This window comes from Hyperoodon ampullatus (genome assembly GCF_949752795.1).
Source record: "Hyperoodon ampullatus genome assembly, chromosome: 15".
NCBI classification, from domain to species: Eukaryota; Metazoa; Chordata; class Mammalia; order Artiodactyla; family Ziphiidae; genus Hyperoodon; species Hyperoodon ampullatus.
Genome location: NC_136928.1, coordinates 14,897,717 through 14,921,943, shown reverse-complemented (window position 1 = coordinate 14,921,943; position 24,227 = coordinate 14,897,717). Strand labels below are relative to the sequence as shown.

General features: G+C 45.1%; 2 protein-coding genes across 2 annotated transcripts in view; one reads left to right on the top strand and one right to left on the bottom strand.

The window, feature by feature from the left end:
* FER1L5 (fer-1 like family member 5) overlaps nucleotides 1-5,905 on the bottom strand; it is a gene marked incomplete at both ends in the record, with an annotated part of 49,213 nt that extends 43,308 nt beyond the window's left edge. Inside the window, 5 exon segments of the mRNA XM_079720612.1 lie at nucleotides 152-206; nucleotides 2,065-2,173; nucleotides 2,873-2,964; nucleotides 3,555-3,607; nucleotides 5,821-5,905. Of these exon segments, the coding sequence (XP_079576738.1) occupies nucleotides 152-206; nucleotides 2,065-2,173; nucleotides 2,873-2,964; nucleotides 3,555-3,607; nucleotides 5,821-5,905 (394 nt within the window).
* Nucleotides 5,906-12,032: 6,127 nt separating this feature from the next.
* KANSL3 (KAT8 regulatory NSL complex subunit 3) overlaps nucleotides 12,033-24,227 on the top strand; it is a gene marked incomplete at both ends in the record, with an annotated part of 39,828 nt that continues 27,633 nt past the window's right edge. The window contains 3 exons of the mRNA XM_079720422.1: nucleotides 12,033-12,055; nucleotides 13,070-13,334; nucleotides 16,556-16,726. Of these exons, the coding sequence (XP_079576548.1) occupies nucleotides 13,120-13,334; nucleotides 16,556-16,726 (386 nt within the window). The remainder of the gene's footprint in view (nucleotides 12,056-13,069; nucleotides 13,335-16,555; nucleotides 16,727-24,227) is intronic.

Below are 24,227 nucleotides of genomic sequence, written 5' to 3'. Positions count from 1 at the left end.
ACCTCAGGCAGGTGTCCGGAGATCTGGCCTATAGACCCTAACCTGGTCACTATCCTTCTGTAGGGCTCAATGGTTGGGGCTCCAAGATCCCCAAGAGCCCACCCAGCTATGCTTGGTGAAATGCAGGGCTTAGCCCCATGGAAGTACATACCTGTCTTCTCGATATCCTTGTAGATCATAAGGGCCACCTGTAGGGTGAGAGTGCATTGCAAGGCAAAGGCAGGGGAACTGTCAGATCCTGCAATCCTTGGCCAAATCATAGCACTGTAACCTGGTCCAGCCTGGCAGGGGCCACACCCAGTCTTCCCGGGTGGAGTGATGCTGGCCATGGCACAGGACAACACCATGGGGGCCTGTGTGGTCTGGGATGGAGGGAGGTTATAAACTGGTGGGGAGAGAGCAATGGGTTACCATGGGTGGGGTTTGAAGAATAGAGGAGGCACACATTAGTGGTGGTGACAGAAAAGGATGCAGCAGGGTGGGGAGGAGAGAGAGAGTGGACTTGAGACCAGTCTAGAACCACTGATGCTAACCTCCGAGCCCAGCGTCTTATGACCTCATGTGCGAACTCCAGCAAACACCTAACTGACCTCCTGCCTGCAAGCACTCTCACTGCCCGTCCATCCTCCAGACCATCGTCAGAATCGACCCCTAAACACTCCCTACGTGCTCTAAACTATCAGAGTAAAGTCACAACTCATCAGCATAGACCACAGGCCCTTTACCTCTGGCCCCTGGCCGCCTACCCAGTCTCAGGTCTCCCTGACCTTCACACCCCTTCTGCCCCCTCCCCCGGTGCCAGCAGTGCAGGCAGCCCACCCTCCTGAACCTGCAGTGCTGCCTCTTTTCCCTCCAGCCTTCACACATGTACCTCATACCCCTGGCCTTGGATTGTCTTCCTTTCCTGTCCATTGGGCAAACTCATGCCCCTCCTTAAAAACCATCCATAAAGGGCTTCCCTGGTGGCGCAGTGGTTGAGAGTCTGCCTGCCGATGCAGGGGACACGGGTTTGTGCCCCAGTCCGGGAAGATCCCACATGCCACGGAGCGGCTGGGCCTGTGAGCCGTGGCCGCTGAGCCTGCGCGTCCGGAGCCTGTGCTCCGCAATGGGAGAGGCCACAACAGTGAGAGGCCCGCGTACCGAAGGAAAAAAAAAAAAACAAACCATCCATAAAAATGGAACTCTGACAGGCAATCTGTAGCAATCAGCTCAGGAAACAAACACGGTATCTATAGTAACCAGCCCAGGAAGTCAGCCTGCAGTGAGTCAGACTCATAGGAAATCCAACCATCTAGCAACAAACAGTCGGGATTTGATTAATAACGGATAGATCCCTTAATTTTGTCCCCTCTTCTAGCTCAGGACCAATGCGAGAAAGACAAATATGCACCCCTAAGCGATCACATAGGATGCCCAGTTTCTAGTTGGTCCACTTACAGCTTCCCGACACCAACAGCCTCCAATCAGGGCACACCTGAAGCCTTCCCTTTTTTCTACCATAAAGCTTTCCCACTCCTCTGCCTGCGTTTGAGTCTCTGTCAAAACCAAGTGATGGTGGCTGACTCCCTTGTTATATAGCAAGCTCTGAATAAATCGCCTTTGCTTGTTCTCATCTGGTTGGTCTTCATGTGTTTCCACACATCTTAATCACCTCCCCTGTAAAGCCTTCCATTTCCTCCCAAGTGGAATCGTTCATTCTCTCCTGACCTCAGTGAAATAGCTCACTGACCTCAATATACATGTGCTGGAGCACTTGTCACCGAGAGTGACAACAGATGTGGGCTTCATTCAATTTTGTATCCCAGGCCTTCCATAGTTGCTGACACCAGTGGACAATCAACTGAATACTCAATCTCAATGGGTGGACGAAGGGTGGAGATGTGGGTAGGTGGATGGAAGGCAGCATGGGGAAGTTGGGGAGCTGATGGGAAGTGTGATGGGTCCCCCGCGGGGCAGAAAGTGCTCTCTGGGTTGGGGGCACACTGGGACTCTGCTGGAGTGGAGAGCTCAGCTTCACCAGCTGCCCCCCGCTCCTCCATGCACCCTTCCTAGGGCCCGACTCACATCTGTGGGCATCATGGAATGGTTGAGCAGGGTCAGGTCCTTCACGAAAAGGATCTTACTTGGCTTATTCACCAAGGGCTTGAGTAGTATTGTGGCCAGGCCAATGAATCTGGGGAGACAAAGAGCAGGTATGAGCTCCTGAGCCAGAGGAAATGGTGTCCTTCTCCGTCCCAGGCATGACTATCCAGAGATGTCTTTCTCTCCTCGAAGCTGTGCTGTCCACCGAGGCTTAAGGAAGGATGCAGTTGACTGGGTGCATCCACCAGAGGGCTCTCAACTCTCTGGGAATTGGCTTTGGGGCTTCCTGGACAGTGGGCACCCCAGTTATTAGCTCTGCCCTGCCCAGCCTTTTCCCAGAAGTTCTGCACCCACACGCCTCCGGAATGGGACCTGTGCCGAGTAACAGCTGATTGGACCACGAGGTGGGCACCTGACCAAAGCTGGGCCAGTCAGATTCTCTGTCCTGGGAATTTTGACCTGGGATGCCATAGCCTCAGTCTCAGAGAGGCATTAGAATGGGGCTGTGATGAGAAGCAAGGGTTCGGCAGAGAGAAAGAGATTTGAGATTCTGTGCCTTCAGCAGAGACAGAACTGCCCCTGGGTCCCCAGTTTCCTAGTTCTAGTTGATCTGTCCATCTATATACCTAGCCTTCATACACACACACCTTTGTTTTTTTTTGCATTAGCTGTCTGGAGTGGATTCTGGTCCTTGCATCTGAGTGAGTTACAGATTAGAGACAGGAGATGCAGCATCTGCCGTAGCTTTAGTCAGAGAATCAGGCTCCTCCTGTCTCTCTCTCTGCCTTACCTTTCCTTCTTTATTGAGCCCACGTCCCGAAGGGTGATTTGCAGGAAAGAGTCCTTCTGCAGGGGGCGGTTCCAGAGGTGCCAGATGAGGGTCTGTGGGAGGCACAAAGAGGTCAGCATCCTCCCTCCCCCCTCCCTTTTCCGTCCTCCTAGGAAATTAGAAAAGATGCAGGGAACGGGCTGGCACTGTGTTTCTCAAACCGTGGAATATCCCGCAAGTCTAATTTCCTAAGAGGATGGCATTTGCTACCTTCACCAAGGGACCAGGCATCCTACCTGGGCTCCCACAGCTTAACTGCAGTATTGTGGGCTTGTTAGTAGCTAAGGGGTTTGGGGACTGGGTGGGGGGACATGGATGGATGGGAGATGGAGGGGATCCTACACAAGGAGCCCTGTCTCTATTTCAGGTTTCTGGGAACATCAGGACAGCCGGGTTGGACAAGACGGGTCCATCCCCAGAGTGGGTGAGATGGGCCAAGAGCTGTGGGCAGATGTGGCTGCTATGGCCCTGAGACCTGCACAGCCTTCTCAGCTTAGAGGCTACTCACAGGGCACGATGTTCCAGCCTTGGGAAAGGCTGATGAGGCTCCCTGTCCCCTCCCTAGACTTCTGGGCACGGTCTGGACCCAGCCTCACTGTTGGGCTTGTCATTGCCTCATCTGGGCTTGCCTGATGTGTTTTACCTCGTTCCATATGGGGTGATTGCCTTCCACCTCATGAGTTGTCCTCTTGACATCTGCAAAGACACCAAGGGGCCGGCATTGGTGGTAGGAAATATTTCAAAGTCTAGGTTCAAGTGAGCAAAGAGAGATAGGACTTATCTTGATGTAGAAAACATCAAGTCTACATTGGCAGATGTGATACAGCACTGATTCTTTCCTACTCTGGAGATTTCAAAATTTCTCACTTTTTATAAGAGTGATATCACCCCATGTGACAGGTAATGTTATGGGTTCATTTCATTTTCTTCCTGGGTACATAGTTCCCAGCCATCTTGCAGCCGGGTGCGGCCGTGTGACTCGTTCTGGCCAACGGAGTATGGGATCCATGCTCACCACAGCCTGGACTGGCCCCTAAAATCTCCCATGAGAGTCTCCGTCCTCCTCCCCACTCTCCACACGCGCTCTCACCATCTGCTGGCAGGGTGGTACCTGGTGACTTTGCAGCCACAAGCAAAGAGCAGCTGGTCCCTAAACTACTGTTTGGAGGAGTCATTCAGGATTGTTGCCTGATCTGCACAGTCAATGCAGCACTTGGTGTGGACGAGAGGTAAACTTTTGTTGTGTTAAGGCACTGGGATTTAACGGTTCCCTTGTGACCGGAGCAAAGCTAGTGTACCCTAATACATCCCAAAACATCTCTAATGGGTTGACAGCTCTTTATCCACTAAAATATGCCTTCCCCCAGAAATATCTTTTTATTTTTTTTATTTTTTCTTTTTTTTTGAGGTACCCGGGCCTCTCACTATTGTGGCCTCTCCCATTGCAGGGCACAGGCTCCGGACACGCAGGCTCAGCGGCCATGGCTCACGGGCCCAGCCGCTCCACGGCATGTGGGATCTTCCCGGACCGGGGCACGAACCCGTGTCCCCTGCATCGGCAGGCGGACTCTCAACCACTGCACCACCAGGGAAGCCCCAGAAATATCTTTAACAAAGAACAGTCTATAGCCCTGCAAAGAACCTCTAAATTGCTAAATTTGAGATTCTTCCCAAGGAAAGAATGTGTGTGAGAGAGAAGAGAGAGGAGACAGACGGGGGTGGGGGGAGAAGCAGGGGACTCTCTGTGTCTGTCCAGTAGTGGGAAAGGGAGACCCTGTAGTGGACGGTATATGGGGGAAGCGGGGCTGGAAACGACAGGTGAAAAAGGAATAAAAGATATCAAACAAACATTCAGTTATAAAAATGTGTAGGCAAATCCGGGGGCAAACCCAGGATTCTGGGTTGTAGGCATCTTTGTAAGAGAGATTTCTAGGAGGAGAAAGACAATGCCTGGGAGGTGACAGGGAAGATGGCTTGGAATCAGACTGCCTGGCTCACTGTAAAATTAGTTTCAGGGCAAAGACATGCTGAACTTCCACTACACCTCTTTCAACCTGCAAGCTGGGGACATAAACCTACATCACCCTGTGCACCTGGAGTCCTGAGTGTTCCATCTCTGAGTGATAGCATACTCAGCAAGCAGAGTTTCACAGGCCAGAAAAAAATTTAAGGAATTTCAGTCTTCGCTCATTTCTTTTGGAAACTACTGTGTCCTATTTTCTCTTGGCTCCAATTTTCTCACTCCCCACACTTCCTGGAAAACCTCATTTGCCTGTGTCCACACGCCCCTTTCTCTCCTCCAACAGACTGTTCGTCTTTTTTCCCTTTTCCCCTTTTTGTTCCCAGCTCTTTGTTATATAGATACATTTAACCTTTTTCATTTTCTCTCATAAATCCTGTACACCACCCCTCCCACCTTTCTTGGACTTTTTTTCCTTATCTATGAAAAATTGAGACAATAAAACTTGCCTCATAGAATTGTTGTGAGGATCAAAAATCATATTTATGATAAGACTGTTGATTATAAAAGTAACTCATACAATTGAGCAGTTATCACTAGAAGTTGTACAAAGATCTGTCTGTATATTATCTTTTCAAATCCTCACAGCCATCCTATGAAGCAGGTACTTGGCTTTTTTTTCACCTCAGTTTGTGGCACAGCCCTAGTTCATAGAAGAAACTCAAGAAGTATTCATCTTCTTTTTCTCCAGTAGCCATTCTCCGGAAAACATAGGAGGCAGAGGAGTCATACCAAGAGAAATAATAACAGCAAGGATGATAAATTTGAAAGAGCCAGACGGTGTCTACCTTGCCTTCCTGCGACACAGGGCATCTTTTACCTAGTAGGGCACCGATAAATCTAGTTTTTCATTGAACGTATGTTGCCTCTCGGGGCTCCTGGCTCTCACCTCTGAAGTACATGGACACGCTGGGTCTGGGTGGGGGGCTCAGGGGTGGGCTAATCTTGGCCGACCACACGACAAGCCTCAGCATCTCTTCCACCTACTTCCCTCCGTCCTTCTCTGGCAAAGCTTCCTTCTTGGAGCACCTTGGTCCAAGGCTTCTCCCAGGGCTCAGGGGGTGAGGAAGCTCCCAGTGTGTTGCTTAGCAAGAGAGGTGATGTCACAAAGGTCAGTGGTTCTTGGGTGGTGGTTCTTGGTTCTGGAGAGGAATGAGGAGAATGGGAGGAAGAAGAAATCACAGGGTACGAAGCCAGTGGTTTGAGGTGACCAGGGCTGTAGAAACAAAACAATTTGGCTGAACTTCGTTTCCTCTTTCCGTTCTCTTTTCTCTCTTGTTCTTACCGTCCTCCTGATTTCAAGATCAGGTAGAAGGATAATATCTGCTCTTTATACAAGCAAGTTATCTGGAGTGAATCATTGCCAAAGTCACACAGTTTAGGTGAGAAAATAGAGAAGGGAGGTGAGCTGAGAAAAGAAATAAGGAAATCAAAGATGAGTTCAGTGGTGTTTCAGAAGTCCTTCCTAATGTGGAAGCAAACATTTAGGCCTCCTTTTTTCTAAAGGAAACGTGAGTCTAGATATGAGTCTCTCTTTAACCAACAGAAACTAGCTTTCTCATCAGTGAGCTCTTACACCAGCTGGGTTTGTAAGGTTAAAGAAAAATCTCACTGACATATTATCTTGCTGTGGCATCTAAATTGCCCTCAAGGCCTCTCAGCCTGAGGATGGAATGGGGTCATTGCTCTTGCTGTCCCTAAGCTTTTTCTGCTTTAGGGTTGAACATTATATAAATTATACCTTATCCAATAGTTAGCGTGAACATTAATAGATGTTTTAAAAAAGTATATTAGTTGATGAAACAATTTAGCAGTAAGCTTACTACCCATTCTAAAACATGCATGGGTATGTTTTAGAGCAAAAAACCCCAAAAAACTGAACGTGTGATCTTGGTGTTAGGACTGCTTTCAGCAGGTTTAAAAAGTACTTCCTGACAGTTTTTCTTGAAATGTAAAAACAACACAATGCTTGTTGCTTTGTTAATAATTTTCCAAACTAAGCATGACACAAAAGGCAAACCCAGGAAAAGGAAGAGAACCATAGATTTGACTGCATAAAATTCAAGATTCTTGTACAGAAAAATATACCTTAAAAGGTATATCAAAGTAGGGAATATTTGCAAAAGCTCTTATAATTCAATAAGAAAAAGATGAATACTCCAAAGGAAAGTGGGGTAAAGTGTAGATTAGATGATTGTCCAAATGGACCAAAAAAAAAAAAAAAAAAAAGGAGTAAAAAAAAATTTCAGCCTGTTTAATAATCAAAGAAACACAATGAGAACTTCCCTGGTGGCACAGTGGTTAAAAGTCTGCCCGTCAATGCAGGGGACATGGGTTTGAGTACTGGTCCGGGAAGATCCCACATGCTGCGGAGCAACTAAGTCCATGCACCACAGCTACTGAGCCTGCACTCTAGAGCCCGTAAGCCATATCAACTGAAGCCCACGTGCCTAGAGCCCATGCTCCGCAACAAGAGAAGCCACCGCAGTGAGAAGCCCACACACAACAGAGTAGCCCCCGCTCACTGCAACTAGAGAAGAGCCCACGCACAGAAACAAAGACCCAATGCAGCCAAAAATAATTAAATAAATAAACAAATTTATGAAAAAAATAAAAAAGAAAGAAACGCAATGAGATACTGTTTATCACTTTGCCAAATTGGACTCAGAAGCCCAAAAAACAAAAAAGATGTTAAAAAAAATTCAACCTCCTTAATAAGCAAAGAAATACACCAAGATATCATTTATCACCTCCCAAATTGGCAAAGAATGAAAAAAAATGATAAACCTGGTGTGCTGAGGAAGGAAGAGGGGCAGAGAAAAGATACACATCCTTACACAGCACTGATCAGAGTATAAAGAAAAAAACAGCAGAACGAAGGCCCAAGATAAGTGCCAGGGAAAGAGAATTAAGCGTGGGGAGAGATGGACCAAAGGCTGCTCTTTTCCTATCATCCTGATAGTAGTATTAACCTCTATATCTCTAAATAGCATATTTAAATAACATCCCTTGAAGTTTTCACTTTGAGACACTGTCTATCAAGTCATCTCTTTTATATCATCTCTCACTCCTTTCCCACCTCCTAGCTTCTCTCTCCCAAACTTCCCCCAACTCATCACTTTTAGATATTATCTACTGCTGTTTATCACACCATGGCAGCTTTCTTACACCTGCCTTTCCTGCATCCTGTTCTCATAATTGTATCTCATTTGGTAGCTAAATCTATATTCAGTATTTTCATTTTTATAATAATGTATGTTTTTTTTAACTGCAGATCAAGTAGTACCCTCCAATTCCACATCCTTTCTTTTTTTTAATTAATTAATTAACTTATTTATTTTTGGCTGCATTGGGTCTTCGTTGCTGTGCGCAGGCTTTCTCTAGTTGTGGTGAGCTGGGGCTACTCTTCGTTGCAGTGCACAGGCTTCTCATTGCGGTGGCTTCTCTTGTGGCAGAGCGTGGGCTTAGTTGCTCATTGCTTAGTTGTTTCAGTAGTTGTGGCACACGGGCTCAGTGGTTGTGGCTCACAGGCTCTAGAGTGCAGGCTCTAGTTGTGGCGCGTGGGCTTAGTTGCTCTGCGGCATGTGGGATCTTCCCGGACCAGGGCTCGAACCTGTGTCCCCTGCATTGGCAGGCAGATTCTTAACCACTGCGCCACCAGGGAAGTCCTCCTCCTCCTTTCTAATACAACTTTGTGTTTTTCTGTAATTTACAAATTGCTTCATTTTTTCATTTGCTTGCTTTTCTTAAAAGTCTGACCGAGTCTTCTAACATCCTTCAACAGCTCTGTGATCTCCTTTTAATACAATCTCCCCCAGGTTCAAATCCATCAGGTATTTTACCAGTTTTTTCATTTTCCCTGAGTCCTGGGGAGATCTCTCCTGGCCTCCTCTCCTCTCTAGTCTACGCTGGTTGCTCCCCAGCCCTGTAGCACAGCTATCATCCTGGGGCTTCCCTTCTTCACCACCAGTTTTAGAATTCCCCTGTTCGTATCCTGTGTTGGACTCTGTTTCCCAGATCCCTTCCTCTTTCTTGAGTTACTCTCTCATCTTAGTGGAACACGATTTTCCATAGCTTTCTGAATTTTTTGAGTGTTCGTAGGTCTGCACATGTCTTTATTCCGCCCTTGCACTTGACTGATAGTCTGGCTGGATGTATCAGTCAGGATGGGATATGTTATGCTGAGGTAACAAACATCTCCAAAAATCTCAGTGTCTTAAAACAATAAAGCATTTTTTTAAATTGCAGCTTTGCTAAGATATAATTCACATACCATAAATTCAGTCTTTTAAACAGTACTGTTCAGGTTTTTATTCACAAGGTTGTGCAACTGTCATCACTATCTAATTCCAGAACATTTCATCACCCTGAAAAGAAACCTCATATTCATTAGCGGTCTCTTCCCATTTCCCCCTTCCCATAGCCCCTGGAAACCATGAATCCACTTTGTCTCTATAGATTTGCTATTCTGACATTTCATATGAATGGAATCATATAATATGTGGCCTTTGTGTCTGGCTTCTTTCACTTAGCATAATGTTTTCAAGGTTCATCTATTTTGTAACATGTATCGGTACATTTGGCCGCCCTGAATCCATGGGTTCCACATCCATGGATTCAACCAACTGCAGATGGAAAATATTAAAAAACAAAAATTCCATAAAGTTCCCAGAAGCAAAACTTGAATTTTCTGTGCATCAGCAACTATTTACATAACATTTACCTTGTATTAGGAATTATAAGTAATCTAGAGATGATTTAAAGTATTTGGGAGGATGTGTGTAGGTTATATGCAAATACTACACTGTTTTATGTAAGGGATTTGAGCATCTGTGGATCTTGGTATCCAAGGAGGGTCCTGGAACCAATCTGGATACCAAGTGACAACTGTACATCATTCCCTTTTATGGGCTGATAAATCCATTGTATGGATACACCACATTTTATTTATCCATTCATCAGTTGATGGACATTTAGGTTGTTAACATTTTTGGGTTATGATCAATAATGCTGCTGTGAACATTTGTGTACTTGTTATGTGTACATATGTTTTCAATTCTCTTGAGTATATATGTAGGAGTGTAATTGCTGGGTCATATGGTAACTCTATGCTTAACATTCTGAGGAGCTGCCAGACTGTTTTCCAAAGAGGTCGCACCATCTTACCATCCAATCAGCGATGTACAAGGGTTTCAATTTCTCCATGTACTTGCCAACACTTTTTATCACATTTTTTGTTGTCACCATTGATTTTTTAGACATCCTAGCAGGTGTGAAGTGGTAACGATTTATTTTTCTTCTTGAACCACATTTCTTGCCTTGGTGTCCCACTGTCAGTCAGTCAACCAACTGATTGGTCATCAATCAGTCAACACAGGATCCATTCCCTATATCCTGGCTATGTTCTCTGAAGGATACAAAGAAGGTTAACATCCTCCACTTTAGGATCTACTCTCTCTTTACAAAACACAGAGGAAAATTAACTCAAAGCAATCTATGGTCAGTACCAGAATTCTTACTGGGGCATCTGGGGCCTTTTAGGGTCTGAGTTATGTCTGCCTCTCCAACCTCGTCTCTCTCCACTTATTGACCACTGCTTCCTAGCTACACTGTTCTTGCCACTTTTTTTTTTCTTTAATATTCTAAAGCTGTTTTCTGCCCCAGAGCCTTTGTCTTTGCTGTTCCTTCTCCTGGAGAGCTTCTCACCCAGCATCTACCATGTTACCATATTCTCTTCCTTTGGTTTCAGCTTTAAGGTCACCTTCCCAGGGACACCCACCCCATCACCCAAGCCAAGGCTGGCTTGCTGTTCTACGTGCTCAGATCACCATCCACTTTTCCTTATTGCAGTAGGCATGGTGGGGAGTGGAGCTGTGAAGAGGTTCTGAAGCCAGGCTGCCTGGTTCCAGTTCTGCCTTTGATACTTACTAGCTGTGTAACCTTAGGCAAAAGACTTGACTTCTGGGCTTTCCTGGTGGCGCAGTGGTTGAGAATCTGCCTGCCAATGCAGGGGACACGGGTTCGAGCCCTGGTCTGGGAAGATCCCACATGTTGCGGAGCAACTGGGGCCGTGAGCCACAGCTACTGAGCCTGCGCGTCTGGAGCCTGTGCTCCGCAGCAAGAGAAGCCGCGACAGTGAGAGGCCCGCGCACCGCGATGAAGAGTGGCCCCAGCTCGCCGCAACTAGAGAAAGCCCTCGCACAGAAATGAAGACCCAACACAGCCAAAATAAATAAATAAATAAATTAATTTAAAAAAATACTTGACTTCTATGGATATGACTATAATAGAACCTAGCATATAAAGTCACTGAGACGATTAAATGAAGTAGGTTATTTACGTTACTTAGAACGTGACTGGCATTCTCTAAATACTAGCCCTTATTATCACAATTATAAATTAAACAGTTTTTTTAAAATTGAAGTATAGTTGATTTACAATGCTGTGTTTGTTTCTGGTGTACAGCAAAGTGATTCAGATATATACGCACACACACACATATATGTATATATGTTCTTTTTCATATTCTTTTCCATTATAGTTTATTTAAAGACATTGAGTACAGTTCCCTGTGCTATACAGTAGGACCTTATTGTTTACCTATTTTATATATAGTAGTTTGTATCTGCTAATCCCAAACTCCTAATTTATCCCCCTCCCCGCTTTCCCCTTTGGTAACTATGAGTTTGTTTTCTACGTCTGTAAGTCTGTTTCTTAAACAGCTATTTACATAGATTTGAAAAGAAGGCAACTATACTCCAATAAAAATTAATAAAGAAAAGAAGTATGCCAGCCACCCGGCAATGCAACAACGGGGAGAGGCGAGAACAGGGGCTGCAGGAGCCAGCCTCCTCCCTCGCCCTAGTTTTCCCTGCTGAAGATGCAAGAGGCCCGAACTCCGGACTCTGCGCTGTCTTGCCTGCGAGACCGGCTCGCGTTCTGGGGTCTTCTCTTCCCCCGCAGCTATATCCGTTCCGGGTTTTGCGGCTCACCGCCCCTCCCTTCCCAGGCTGTAATCCACTTCCGCGTTTTGTTCGGTGCCCGGGGCGCCGGGGCGTGGAGGCGGTAATGCGCAGGCGCACAGAAATCCGGCCCGGGCCGACCGCGCGGCCGGGAGGTTGCGGGTGAGAGAAGGGTCGGCCGCGGCGGGGGTGGCGGGCCCGGGGTGGGGTGCGGAGCGGGGGGTGTCGCGGCCCGGGTCGGAGTGGGCGCGGGTCTCGGTGAGGACCTCCGGGCTCCCAGGGCGCGCGGGAACCGGGCGGCCTGGGTCGGACGGCCGTGTGGGGCCGGGGGCGGACTCGGGCCGCCGTGACGCGGGCGCTGCGCGGGGCCGGGGCGGGCGGGAGGCGGCTCCTCTTCGTCGCGAACTCTCGGTGACCTTGGCTAAGTCACTCCATCCCCCTGAGCCGGCGCCTCCGTCTGTAAAGTGCGAATCACAGCCCCTGGCTACCAGCTGGGGCGGTTTTGAGGCTCGGTGGCTGGACCCCCGAAGGGTACCTGGAGTAGAGGGCGGTTCCCCAGGGACCACCCCGGCCTCGGTGAGGGAGAGGGGTCTTCCTCGCATAGCATCGTTACAGATTTTGGGGAGGAGCTGTCACCTGTATATTTTTAAAACTCCAGAGCATTATGAAGTCGTTGCAAAACTTTTGTTTAACACAAACAAGAGATGTCAAGGGCTTCCTTGAGGCCCACGTTAAGCAGCTGTTCCTGGGATGCTCACTCTCCTGCTGGAGACGGCTCTGGGAAGCTTTCGAGAATGGTGTGCAGCCATAGCGACCCTTAGCTTCAGAATTATTAGTCTTTGTAATTCCTCTTGTTTGCCAAAACCCGTCCCGCCCACGTAGGAAATTGGGGCGCTGGCCAAGCAAGTTTAGTATCTGCCTTGGTGAACATTGGAGTCCCTCGGCTTTGTAGTGGACCAAATTGTAGAGATTGAGGATGGAGGTGATCCCGTAGCCTGTTTTTGGTGGTGGAGTGGGATCTCAGGAACCCTCCCTACATGGGCAAGGGTCTGTAGTGTGATGGATACTCAATGACGAATGCTAGAAGGTCACAAAAGTAAGAAGCCTGTTAGATGTTCTAGGTTGGAAGAGATTCTGAGCATCGGAATTGACTTAAACTGGAACTTTTCACCGCAGGTGACTAGCATGCAGGTACCCGTTCTCTGACTTGCTGCGCCTCTTCTGACATGGCCCACCGCGGTGGGGAGAGGGACTTCCAGACGTCAGCGCGGCGCATGGGCACCTCACTGCTCTTCCAGCTTTCGGTGCACGAGCGGGAGCTGGACCTGGTGTTTCTGGATCATAGCTATGCCAAGCCATGGAGTGCCCACCCAGATGCCAGTAGTGCCCGCCCCACCCGCATGCTCTTTGTTACTCCCCGGAGGCAGCACGAAAGTACCATGTGAGTTTGGGCTTCTCTCCTAAGGGCGGCCATTGCCCTAACTGGGCAGTGATCAGATGGTTGGAGATTAGAGCGGATTTTACTGTGGGAGATTGTAAAGGGGGGTGGGGCTTGGATGTTTAATTCAGGCATCACTGTTAAACATCGTGAGGTTATCAGGCCTATGTGTGGACATCTGCATTCAAGACATCTAATGAGTTAGGAAAGCAAGATGTTCAAAGGAAAGCAAACAACCTGTTGCACTTAGCTAACAGGACTTGTCTGGGAAGAGGAATTGAAGAGGATTGTTTCAACTGTGAAGAAAAAGACTGAAGAGTTGACTTTTTTTTTTTTTTTTTTTTGCGGTACGCGGGCCTCTCACTGTTGTGGCCTCTCCCGTTGCGGAGCACAGGCTCCGGACGCGCAGGCCCAGCGGCCACGGCTCACGGGCCCAGCCACTCCGCGGCATGTGGGATCTTCCCGGACCGGAGCACGAACCCGTGTCCCCTGCATCGGCAGGTGGACTCTCAACCACTGCGCCACCAGGGAAGCCCTGAAGAGTTGACTTTTAAAAATTGCCACCTAGGATTAGACTCATTCCTTTAGTCCAGTGGTCTGGCTCCAACACTGGCAGCAATAACCTTTTTATGGTAATTCGATTTGCTTTTCCTGGCTTCACCTGGAAAGTTGAGGAGCATATGCCCAAGACCTTGCTTTCTCTCTTAGCTTGTTACAGAACTGTCACCATGGGTTGATCTTAACCCTTCCTAGGTATGGTTACATATTCAGCCCGCCTACATTATAGGGTAAGGACTTTTTAATAAACTTGCCATGTAATATGATACAATTACATCTGGCCTAAATAAACTCATTTAGCAGTTCTTTTGAGCTTTAAGGTGTTCTGATTACTGGTGTTTCAAGATTTGTTGATATATTCTATTTTGATGCTTAAATCATCCCCTTAATAACTTTATAAACTTTTATTGGGGAGAGGTTTTTTTTGTTTGTTTGTTTTAATCTGACCTGATGTTTAATCTTCCTCTGGCACAGGTTTTAGGTTTGTTGGAGAATAGAGATCTCGTGTTTTGCTTTTTTAGATCCCCCAGTGAGCCGTAATGAGCTGGAAGTACCATAACGTGTGTGTTCAACACGTGTAGAATAGTGGTATTTATTTCTTTTCCCAGTGAGGGCAGCATTTTGTTGGCCTACTTTGAATGTACAGGGCATGGGATCTGTGACTTTAGGGAATAATCCAGCATAATCCTGATGCTTCTGGCCTAGGGCATAACTGAAGAGCTCTTCTAAATAGAATTTGAGGTCTTTCTCTTAGTTATGTAATAGCTTCTTGATAATGAGACTCCTGTGTTCATATCTCATGATAGTTTCTTAAAGTGAGATTTTGTGGATTTGGTCATTTTAGTACTCAGAAAATTATTTCCTTTTATAGACTGACTCCATATATTGGCCCTGAAAGTGGGAGTTTGGCATGTTTTAGGAACTCTTTTTAGGCCATTGGGTCTCCAGTGTGGTTGCAATGGAGGTGTAAGTGGGAGCTAAGGGAGAAGTTGGCAGAGGCTACCTCATGTAGGAATTTGATTCTAAGAGTTGGTAAGAAGTCATTGAAGGATTTTAAGCTAGAGATTGGATTTTTATTTGAAAAGATCTCTCTGAATTTTTGTTGAATAGATTATAGTGCAGGAGTGGAATAGAGAAGCCCTGCTAGGAGACCACTGCAGTGGTTGGGGCCAGAGATCATGAGCCTGATGGAGCAGGAATAGTACAGGTGGAGAAAAACGGTTGGCCTTGAGGTGTATTTTGTAGGTCGATCCAACATGCCCTGCTGTAGTGAATTGGAAAGAGTGGCCAGGGTTAAGGGGAAAGGCGAAATTAGGATGACTCAGATTTCTGGCTTGAGCAGCTGGGTGGTGCCATGAGTTGGGGAAGGCTTGGGGAAGATGCGGCTGGAATAGTGAAATCAGGAGTTCTATTTTAGGAATACAAGGCTAAGTATCTTGTCCAATGTCTGGTCCACAGAAGATAATCAGCTCTTTCACCCACCACCAAATCTAGCTTCACATTATTTCACTTCGTTTCGTAATGATGTAATTATTCCAGCCATTGGGAATGGATACAATAACATCATTGAGGTCAGAAAGTTAAAGTGATGTTAGGTAGATGGCCAGTAGACCAGTTTGATTGATATCGTATTTTGGGTGACAAAGTTGGTGCAGTGAAGGACCCTCATGGCACTAGGATTTCTTTAACATTTTAAAATATGAAAGATCCTTCAGGTATCCACTTGTGTTTGTTTCTGTTGTAGGCTCCTTACAGAGTGAGTAAGCTAAGGCGTCTGCATTCCAGGTCATCTGTCTTAGACAATCATAGGCTTTTATAGCATATCATTAACTACCAGTTGACTTGCTAAGGAAAGGGCAAGTTTGTATGAATTTATTTAAAACTCTAGACCAACACCGCCCAACAGAACTCTGTAGTGATAGGAATGTTCTGTATCTGTTCTGTCCAACATGGTAGCCTTAGGCAGATATGTCTGTTGAGCACTTGAAATGTGGCTTGTGTGACTGAGGAACTGAATTTTTAATTGTTTGTTTGTTTATTTATTTATTTATTTAGGCCACGCTGCACAGCTTCAGGATCTTAGTTCCCCAACCAGAAACTGAACCCAGGCCCTCGGCAGTGAAAGCGCAGAGTCCTAACCGCTGGACCACCAGGGAATTCCCTCTAATTTTTATTAATTTAAATAGTTCCACGTGGCTTATAGCTACTGTACTGGAAAACACGTTTAGGCAATCAACTATATGCTTAGGGAATATATTTGTCCTTTTTAAAAAATAGCTTTCTGTCATTTTTGCATAGGTTCATTTTAAAACAACTTTGTGTTCCCCCAGCACATACCAGCATGTCAGAGGGCAGAGATCTAGACAAGTGTGGGAAAGATGACTTTGGATCATAATTTTCTTGTGGATATAATATGCTTATGCATACTTTAAAGCTGATTAGGGACCTCCCTGGCGGTCCAGTTGTTAAGTCTCCCCGCTTCCAATGCAGAAGGCACGGATTCGATCCCTGGTCGGGGAACTAAGATGTCGCACGGCGCAGCCAAAACAAATAAATAAATAAAAGGTGATTATATTAAAGAGACATTTTTGGCAACCAGATGATCGTTAAATACCTGTGTTGTGTGAAGTACGTGTGGCTGGTCCTATTTCCTCACTTCTTTACAGCGAGTCAGACGTCCCAATAGATGTGGAGACAGTCACATCAACCCCTGTGCCACTTTATGACAATCAGAAGGCACGCAGCGTGATGAATGAGTGTGAACGGCATGTCATCTTCGCCAGGACCGATGCGGATGCACCTCCCCCTCCAGAGGACTGGGAGGAGCATGTCAACAGGTAGGCTGCTTCTAAGAGGACTGGGCATTCCAGGGTTAATAGTCACCGCTCTGTAAATGTTTTGTATCATTTTCACTGAAGCATATTTATTAGGAGCTTATTTCATCTGTAGCCACATGAGTCAGAATGTTCTCCTGTCTCTGCATGATAACTCTCAGCTCACTGTGCACTGAGCTTCTTGGGAGGAGAGTTTGTGTCTCAGCCATCTTTCCATCCCTGACACCTAGGACATTGCCTGGCACATAGTAGGCATATAGTAAATGTTGATTGAATAAATAAATGAGTTAAATTTGGTAGGTATGACTTGCTCTCTAGCGTATATAGTACATGTTATGTACTAACATACGTGTATGTCTGAGTTTCCCAGACTGCTAGAAAAAAAAACCCTGTTAAATAAATGTCCATTTGTATGACACTGTATTTACATTGTCTGTAATTAGGGTAGTGAAAATGTTCTGGAGTCGTACGAAAAGCTAAAAGATGTTTGATTTGAGTGGCTTTTAAAAATAGATTTGTAGTCTGTGGTTTGGGGGGAACACTTCACCCCATTTTCATGAGTTTGCTGCCTAGTTTTATTCTCTTACAGCCTACTCACCGTGGGGACTCAACACTCCTCTTTAGGTCATTTTGTTGTTCATTTGGCAGACATTTATTTCATAAAACTTTATTAAGATAAAATTTACGTACCATACAATTTACCTATTTAATGTGTACAATCAGTGAGTTTTAGTATATTCATCACCACACTCAATTTGATGAACATTTTCCTTAACCCCAAAAGAAACTCCATACCCATTAGCAGTCACTTCCCATTTCCTCCCAACCCCTCCAGCGCCTAGCAACCACCAGTCTACTTTCTGTCTCTCGAAATTTGCCTTTTCTGAACATTTTATATAGATGGAATCATACAGAATGTGGTCTTTTGTGACTGGATTCTTTCACTTAGCATAACGTTTTCAGGATTCATCCATGTTGATGCATGTGTCAATATTTCATTCCCTTTTAATGCTGAATGATATTCTGTGGTACGGATGTACCACATTTATCCATTCATCTGTTGATGGATATTTGGGTTGTTAACACTTTTTGGCTATTACGAATAATGTCACTATGAATATTCATATACTTGTTTTTTTTTAAATAAAATTATTTATTTTTATTTATTTATTTTTGGCTGCGTTGGGTCTTCATTGCTGCCGCGGGCTTTCTCTAGTTGTGGTGAGCGGGGGCTACTCTTCGTTGCGGTGCGTGGGCTTCTCATTGTGCTGGCTTCTCTTGTTGCGGAGCACGGGCTCTAGGCAAATGGGCTTCAGTAGTTTTGGCATGCGGGCTCAGTAGTTGTGGCTCGAGGGCTCTAGAGCTCAGGCTCAGTAGTTGTGGTGCACCAGCTTAGTTGCTCCGCAGCATGTGGGATCTTCCTGGACCAGGGCTCGAAGCTGTGTCCCCTGCATTGACAGATGGATTCTTAACCACTGGCCCACCAGGGAAGTCCCCATATACTTGTTTTTGTATGGACATATATTTTCATTTCTCTTGCATATATACCTAGGAGTGGAATTACTGGATCATATGATTACTCTGTCTAACTTGTAAGGAATTTTCAGATTGTTCTCCAAAAGGGCTACATCAGTTTACATTCCCACCAGCAGTGTATGAGAGTTCCAGTTTCTTCACATCTTTGGCAACACTTGTTTTTTTTTTTTTTTGCGGTACGTGGGCCTCTCACTGTTGTGGCCTCTCCCGTTGCGGAGCACAGGCTCCGGACGCACAGGCTCAGCGGCCATGGCTCACGGGTCTAGCTGCTTCGCGGCATGTGGGATCCTCCCGGACCGGGGCACGAACCCGCGTCCCCTGCATCGGCAGGCGGGCTCTCAACCACTGCGCCACCAGGGAAGCCCGGCAACACTTGTTTTTAATCTTTTTCTTTTTTTTTTTTCTTTCTTTTTTTTTTTTTTTTTGGCGGTACGCGGGCCTCTCACTGTTGTGGCCTCTTCCATTGCGGAGCACAGGCTCCGGGCGCGCAGGCTCAGTGGCCATGGCTCACGGGCCCAGCCGCTCCGCGGCACGTGGGATCTTCCTGGACTCGGGCACGAACCCGCGTCCCCTGCATCAGCAGGCGGACTCTCAACCACTGCGCCACCAGGGAAGCCCTGTCTTTTTCTTATTATGACCATTCTAGTGGGTATGAAGTGACATCTCATTGTGGTTTTAATTTGCATTTCCCTTATGGCTCTCTCTATATGTATTTACCTACTAAGGGAATGTTAAGATCTTTATATCAGGGGTTGGTAAGTGGTAAACTTGCCATAATGTTGGAGAGCTCTTACTTTATAATAATGGAAGAAAAAGAAGTAACTTGGTAGGAGGAAGAGTAGGAAAGTTTGAGGCTGATTGGCATGGTTTATGAGTTTGGCTGGAAGCAGGGAATGAGACTGAGCTGGTGTGCTTATGTGATGAGGATCGTAGCTGTTGAAGGAGGAGCAGTTCTGCACCTTGGCTGAAGAGCTTTTGAAGAAGTTGTTCGGGGTCTTGAATTGGAATTAACATTGTGCCCTAAGAAGGGGAAATGCTCTTTAGAGCTTCAGATAAAGAGGAAAACTGCTGTGAGTGAAGATCAGCTACTAGAGTATTACCGGAGTCAATGAATTCAGCAAAGTAGTTTATCACCACTGTTACAGTTAATAATACTAAAAATACTGACAATGGTAGTAACAAAAAAGAACTACCAATTGTTGAGTGCTTTCTAGGTGCCAGGCATTGTGCCAAGCGCTTCATATGCATTATCTCTTTTAAATCTCACAACTCTCCTAGGCATATCCCTTCTTCATCTCTATTTTACAAATGAAGAAACCGAGCTCAGGGAGTTGAAGAAACCTTAGGAAGTTGTGGAGCAGGGATTTGTTTAAAGCGAGCAGTCTGACTCTGGAGCCCAGTGTTCTCAACTACTATACCTTCTCTTTAAGGGTAGTAAAAAGAGAGACCAGTTAGTTGTGGCTGAACAAGGTGGCCTCACACTTACGTGTCCTTTATGGTGTTGGCTGCCTTGTCCTCAGTTTGCAGTTTCAGAAACTGCATGGGAGAATTGCGTGAATTTTTCGATCAGTTCGCCCATGGTCATGATCAAAAGGTTTTGGGGGACTCTTCATGTTTACCAAAGTCATCAGAGACTTAATAATACATGTGAATACCAGTTTCTTAATTTATAAGGAGAGATACAACTGCAAGGCAGATGGAACACTGGGGTGGCCTGGCCCAGAGCATTGATTCTCAGTAGGAGAATCTGGGAAGCTCTTCTGTTCCCGCAGTGGATGGCGAGTGGACAGTCTGCACAGGAGGCGCCCTCCTTCAACAAGGTAGCTGGATGCACCCATCTTTGCTCAAAGCAAGACGGGCCCACAGAGTTAGGTCAGGGCACACCTCCACCTGCCCAGTCCTGCAGAGAAACACTGACAGATTCTGATCTTCGGCTTGTCTTTCTCCATGTGGACCTCCATCCCTGTGTTATGACATTGCCACAGATTGATATGATTAATTAGCGCTCAGTTTATCTCAGATTATTTGTCTTTTAGTGTCTGATGAGATTTTGGAGGCGTCCTTCTCCCATTAGCAACAGGCTTACAAACCATCTCTTCAGGTAGGTTACTTTTGCACACAGCTAATTTCATTATTTGATGGTACTTAACTGGCTTCAATTTCAGAGGTCACCACTTTATGACCCTGTCCCCAAGTTCTGGATCTGTAGCCTGTTTGGAGGTTGCAGTTAGTTCTCTCTGCTTGATTATAATCATCTTGTTGTCATTCTTTCCCTTGATTTGATTGTTAAATTGCTGCTTCTTTTCTTCCTGTATAAAATCATGTAAAATTACAGTTTCCCACATCAAGAACTCATGGACTATATAGGACAGCTCCCTAGAAATCTGTTTTTCCTCAGAGAGATTACTGACCTCTCTTATCAGTGGATTCAGAAACTTAATTTTCTTTTTTAGTGCCCTATTTCACCCTCTTGAATTATTTTAGTAGCAACTGCATTCAGATAACTTTCTCTGTTTCGAAAATGAAGGCCCCCTACCCAGCCCGAACTGACTCTGAGTTTCTCTATTAATGCCTGATATTTCATGAAACAGTTTAATATCCCTCTCTTCTTGATTTAATTGTCTAGATCAGGGGTTTGCAAACTATGGCCTATGCACCAAATCCGGCCCATTGCTTATTTTTGTATGGCCCATGAGCTAAGAATGGTTTTTACATTTTTAAGTGGTTGAAAAAAAATTTTAAAAAGACAAAAGAAATTCAAATTTCAGTGTCCATAAATACAGTTTTATTGGAACACAGTCATGCCCACTCATTTAGGTATTGTCTGTAGCTGCTTTTGCACTACAGCTGCGGAGTTGCATAGCTGTGATGGAAACCATATGGCACACAAACTCTAAAATATTTACTATCCAGTCCGTTACAGAAGAAGTTTGCCGACCTCTGGTCTAGATTGCATTCTTGTGTCTGCATGCCAAAATCGTGTGACCTGGAGAACCTTTGAAAATGTTATACATTTGCTGGTGTACTAATGTTGTCCCCAAGAAGTTGGACCAGCTTTTTCCCCCAGATGTTTGTCAAGTGCCAAGTTTAATTAGATGAACAGCTTTTCAAAGACATTTAACAAAATACTCCTGACATATGATACTAAGGGGCATTGCTCTCAAATGGATTTTAGGACGTTGTCAACATTTCAGTAAAAGAATCTAGTGTCCTAAAGCAGGTTGTCTTATCTTAGAAATCAGAACTTCTGAATTCAATTGAAAAAAATTCTTTTCTAAATTTGCTCTAATTATATCTCTCAGTATTGTATGTATCTATATGTTAATCTCAGATGGATGTTTGAAATTTTGAGTTCAAGATCTTTGAGTTGTTTATTTTCCCTCCCTCTCCCTTCCTCTCTCCCTCCCTCTCTCTGTCCCTGGCATTCCTCTCTTCCTTTCTCCTGGTGTTTAAGCAAAGAATTTTATAATCTGAAAAAGTAAGTGTGACCTCTTTCTTCTCTCTGACGTTCTTTCTCTCTCTCTGCTTGCCTTCTGGTTTAAAAAAAAATCCTTTAGACATTTTAATATTGAATTAGTATCAGAGAAAGAATTACCTTTGAAAATATCAGGTTCTGGGACTGATGTGACTTTTTGGCTGCTTTGGATAAGAGGAGCCAGAAGTCAGAATGTCATTCGGGTTCAGTGGGAGCGTGGAGAACATTAGTGTCTGATCTCATGTAAGCAATGGAGAGAAGGCATTTTTGCACTCATGAAAATTGAATAGGTTTAGGTGGGGGGAGCATGTTGACTCACCACAGTTCCCATCAGCTATTTGACTGTTTAGACTTGTATTTAAAATTCTGTCTCCTGTTTTTAAATTTTTCCTTAATTATATATTTTGTGTGCTCTTAATCTTGGGTTAGATCATTTTTTTCTGCCCACTTAATTTTCCAGCCTCCCACGAAACTGGCAAAATATAGAGAACATGTTTCAGTTCTTGGAATCACTTTGTTATATATCCAGCAACAATCCTAAGAACTTTTTCTAGGGATTTTAGACTCTCAACATTGTGGTTTTTCAATTTAATTTCAGCTGTCATTGGTGTGTGGTAGTAATTTCTAAATAGCTTGTAGTCCCCCTCCCAGGATGTGAATGATTTTGTTCACATCATTTTCCTTGCTCCTGTCATTTCAGGTTTCAGAATAAATGCAGAGTAAGAAAAACAAATAGAGAAGACATCCTGTTGTATAATAAAGAACAGGATAATTTTGGAAACACTATCGGTACCTCATAAATAAAAATTATACCTCATTCTCTGTCCTTGGGATTAAGGTTTGCAACATGATCAATAGGCTTTGAGAAAGGTCAAGAGATTGTTGAACATGAAGAAATTGTATTCATTGTTTAACCTGTTTGATTATCACTGAGCATTGTTGCTGGGGGTAAGGCTGCAGTATAATACTGCTTTCAAGATGTCGCAGGTTCTTTATATGTATTATTTTCACAGAACTGAAATTCTAAAGTTTTAACACAGATCTTTCATTTCCACTTCAAGAGATTTATCTTTCAGAGATACTTGCACAACCATGTAAAGATATAGATGGAATAGATGTGTGTTTGAGTGTATTGGGGAGAGGAGGGATGGTCACTGTGACAGTTTATGATAGCAATAAAAGGGGCGCAACCTAAATGCCCACCAGTAGGGTAGAACCAGCCATTAAAAGCAAAGAAGTTTATTAAAATGGAAATATCCATGTATCTCCAGAGAGCTTTTTATAACCACCTGTGGACATCCTCTGTCTCCTCCCACCACCACCAAATCCCCAAGCCCATCCAAGAATCACTATACATATGAGAGATGCTACTCATGTTAGTGTGTTGTACATTTAAATAATGTTGTGAAGGAAAATGAGATGATGAACCAGTGGGCTGGAAGATGCTGGTTCCCACAAACCTTCCTGGTCCCAAAGTATCCTGAGTCCCACCTTTGAGTAAAAGCTTCTACTCCCCCATCTCCCAAATCCAGAATCTCTCTGAATATCAAGCCACAACAAAAACTGACGAGATCCTAATGAAGTAGCAGAAGTTAAGCCAAGAGAGCTATGGGAAAATAAGAAAAAGGGCAATTCCAAGAAACCTATGACTGCTTCTAGTATGCCACAAGGGGTCATAAAAGGATGAGAGGCTTTGGAGGTTAAGGTGGATTTAGCTCTGGCAACAAGAGCTACTGCAGGTACAGGGTTCTCCGGAAGAACTCTGTGATCACGGACTTCAGCTGCTCTCATGGGACCTTTGCTCCCATCAGTAGTCATAGCTACCTGAGCTTTTCATTGTTAGAAGGAACCGTAAAGATCATCTAGTCCATCTCTTTTACAGTCAAGGAGACTGAGGGCACACAGCCAGCTCCTGGCTCATAGCTAGTGTTCTCCTGGACTGTGTAACTGGTAAGTTGTCAAACTGGAGACGTGGTAGGTGGAGGTTTTATTTTACAGAAGGAGAGGATAGTGGGATAACTGTGCAATGTGCATAACAAAGGGTAATTTGCCTTCCACCTGCATGTTTACTGGGCCATGTTGTTAGTGTTAGAGAGATGACCTGTAGAAAAGAGGGTGTCTGGTTGGTGGGTTATGATGGGAAAGACGCTAGTCTGTTATAAAGTAAGAGAAATGGAGATTGCTGAAGTTGTTGGAAGCAACTTCCTTGTGGTTCAGGCACCCTGTATAGTGAAGGGCTCAATTTACAGTTGGCCCACGTGGTGTATCCGTGTTCCTCTGCTGCTCAGGACCCAGGCGCTTCTGTGGTAGGGAGTGAGAGGGTTTGGATTTGTACTCCACTATTTACAGGATTTAGAACGTAGTATGTGTGCAATTCATCCGTTTCTTTATTCAGCAGATGTTCAAGTCCCTACTCTGTGTCAGACACTGCTTTATATGCTGGGGATATAGCACTTAAAATGGACAAAAATCTCTGCCATCTTGGCCTTTACA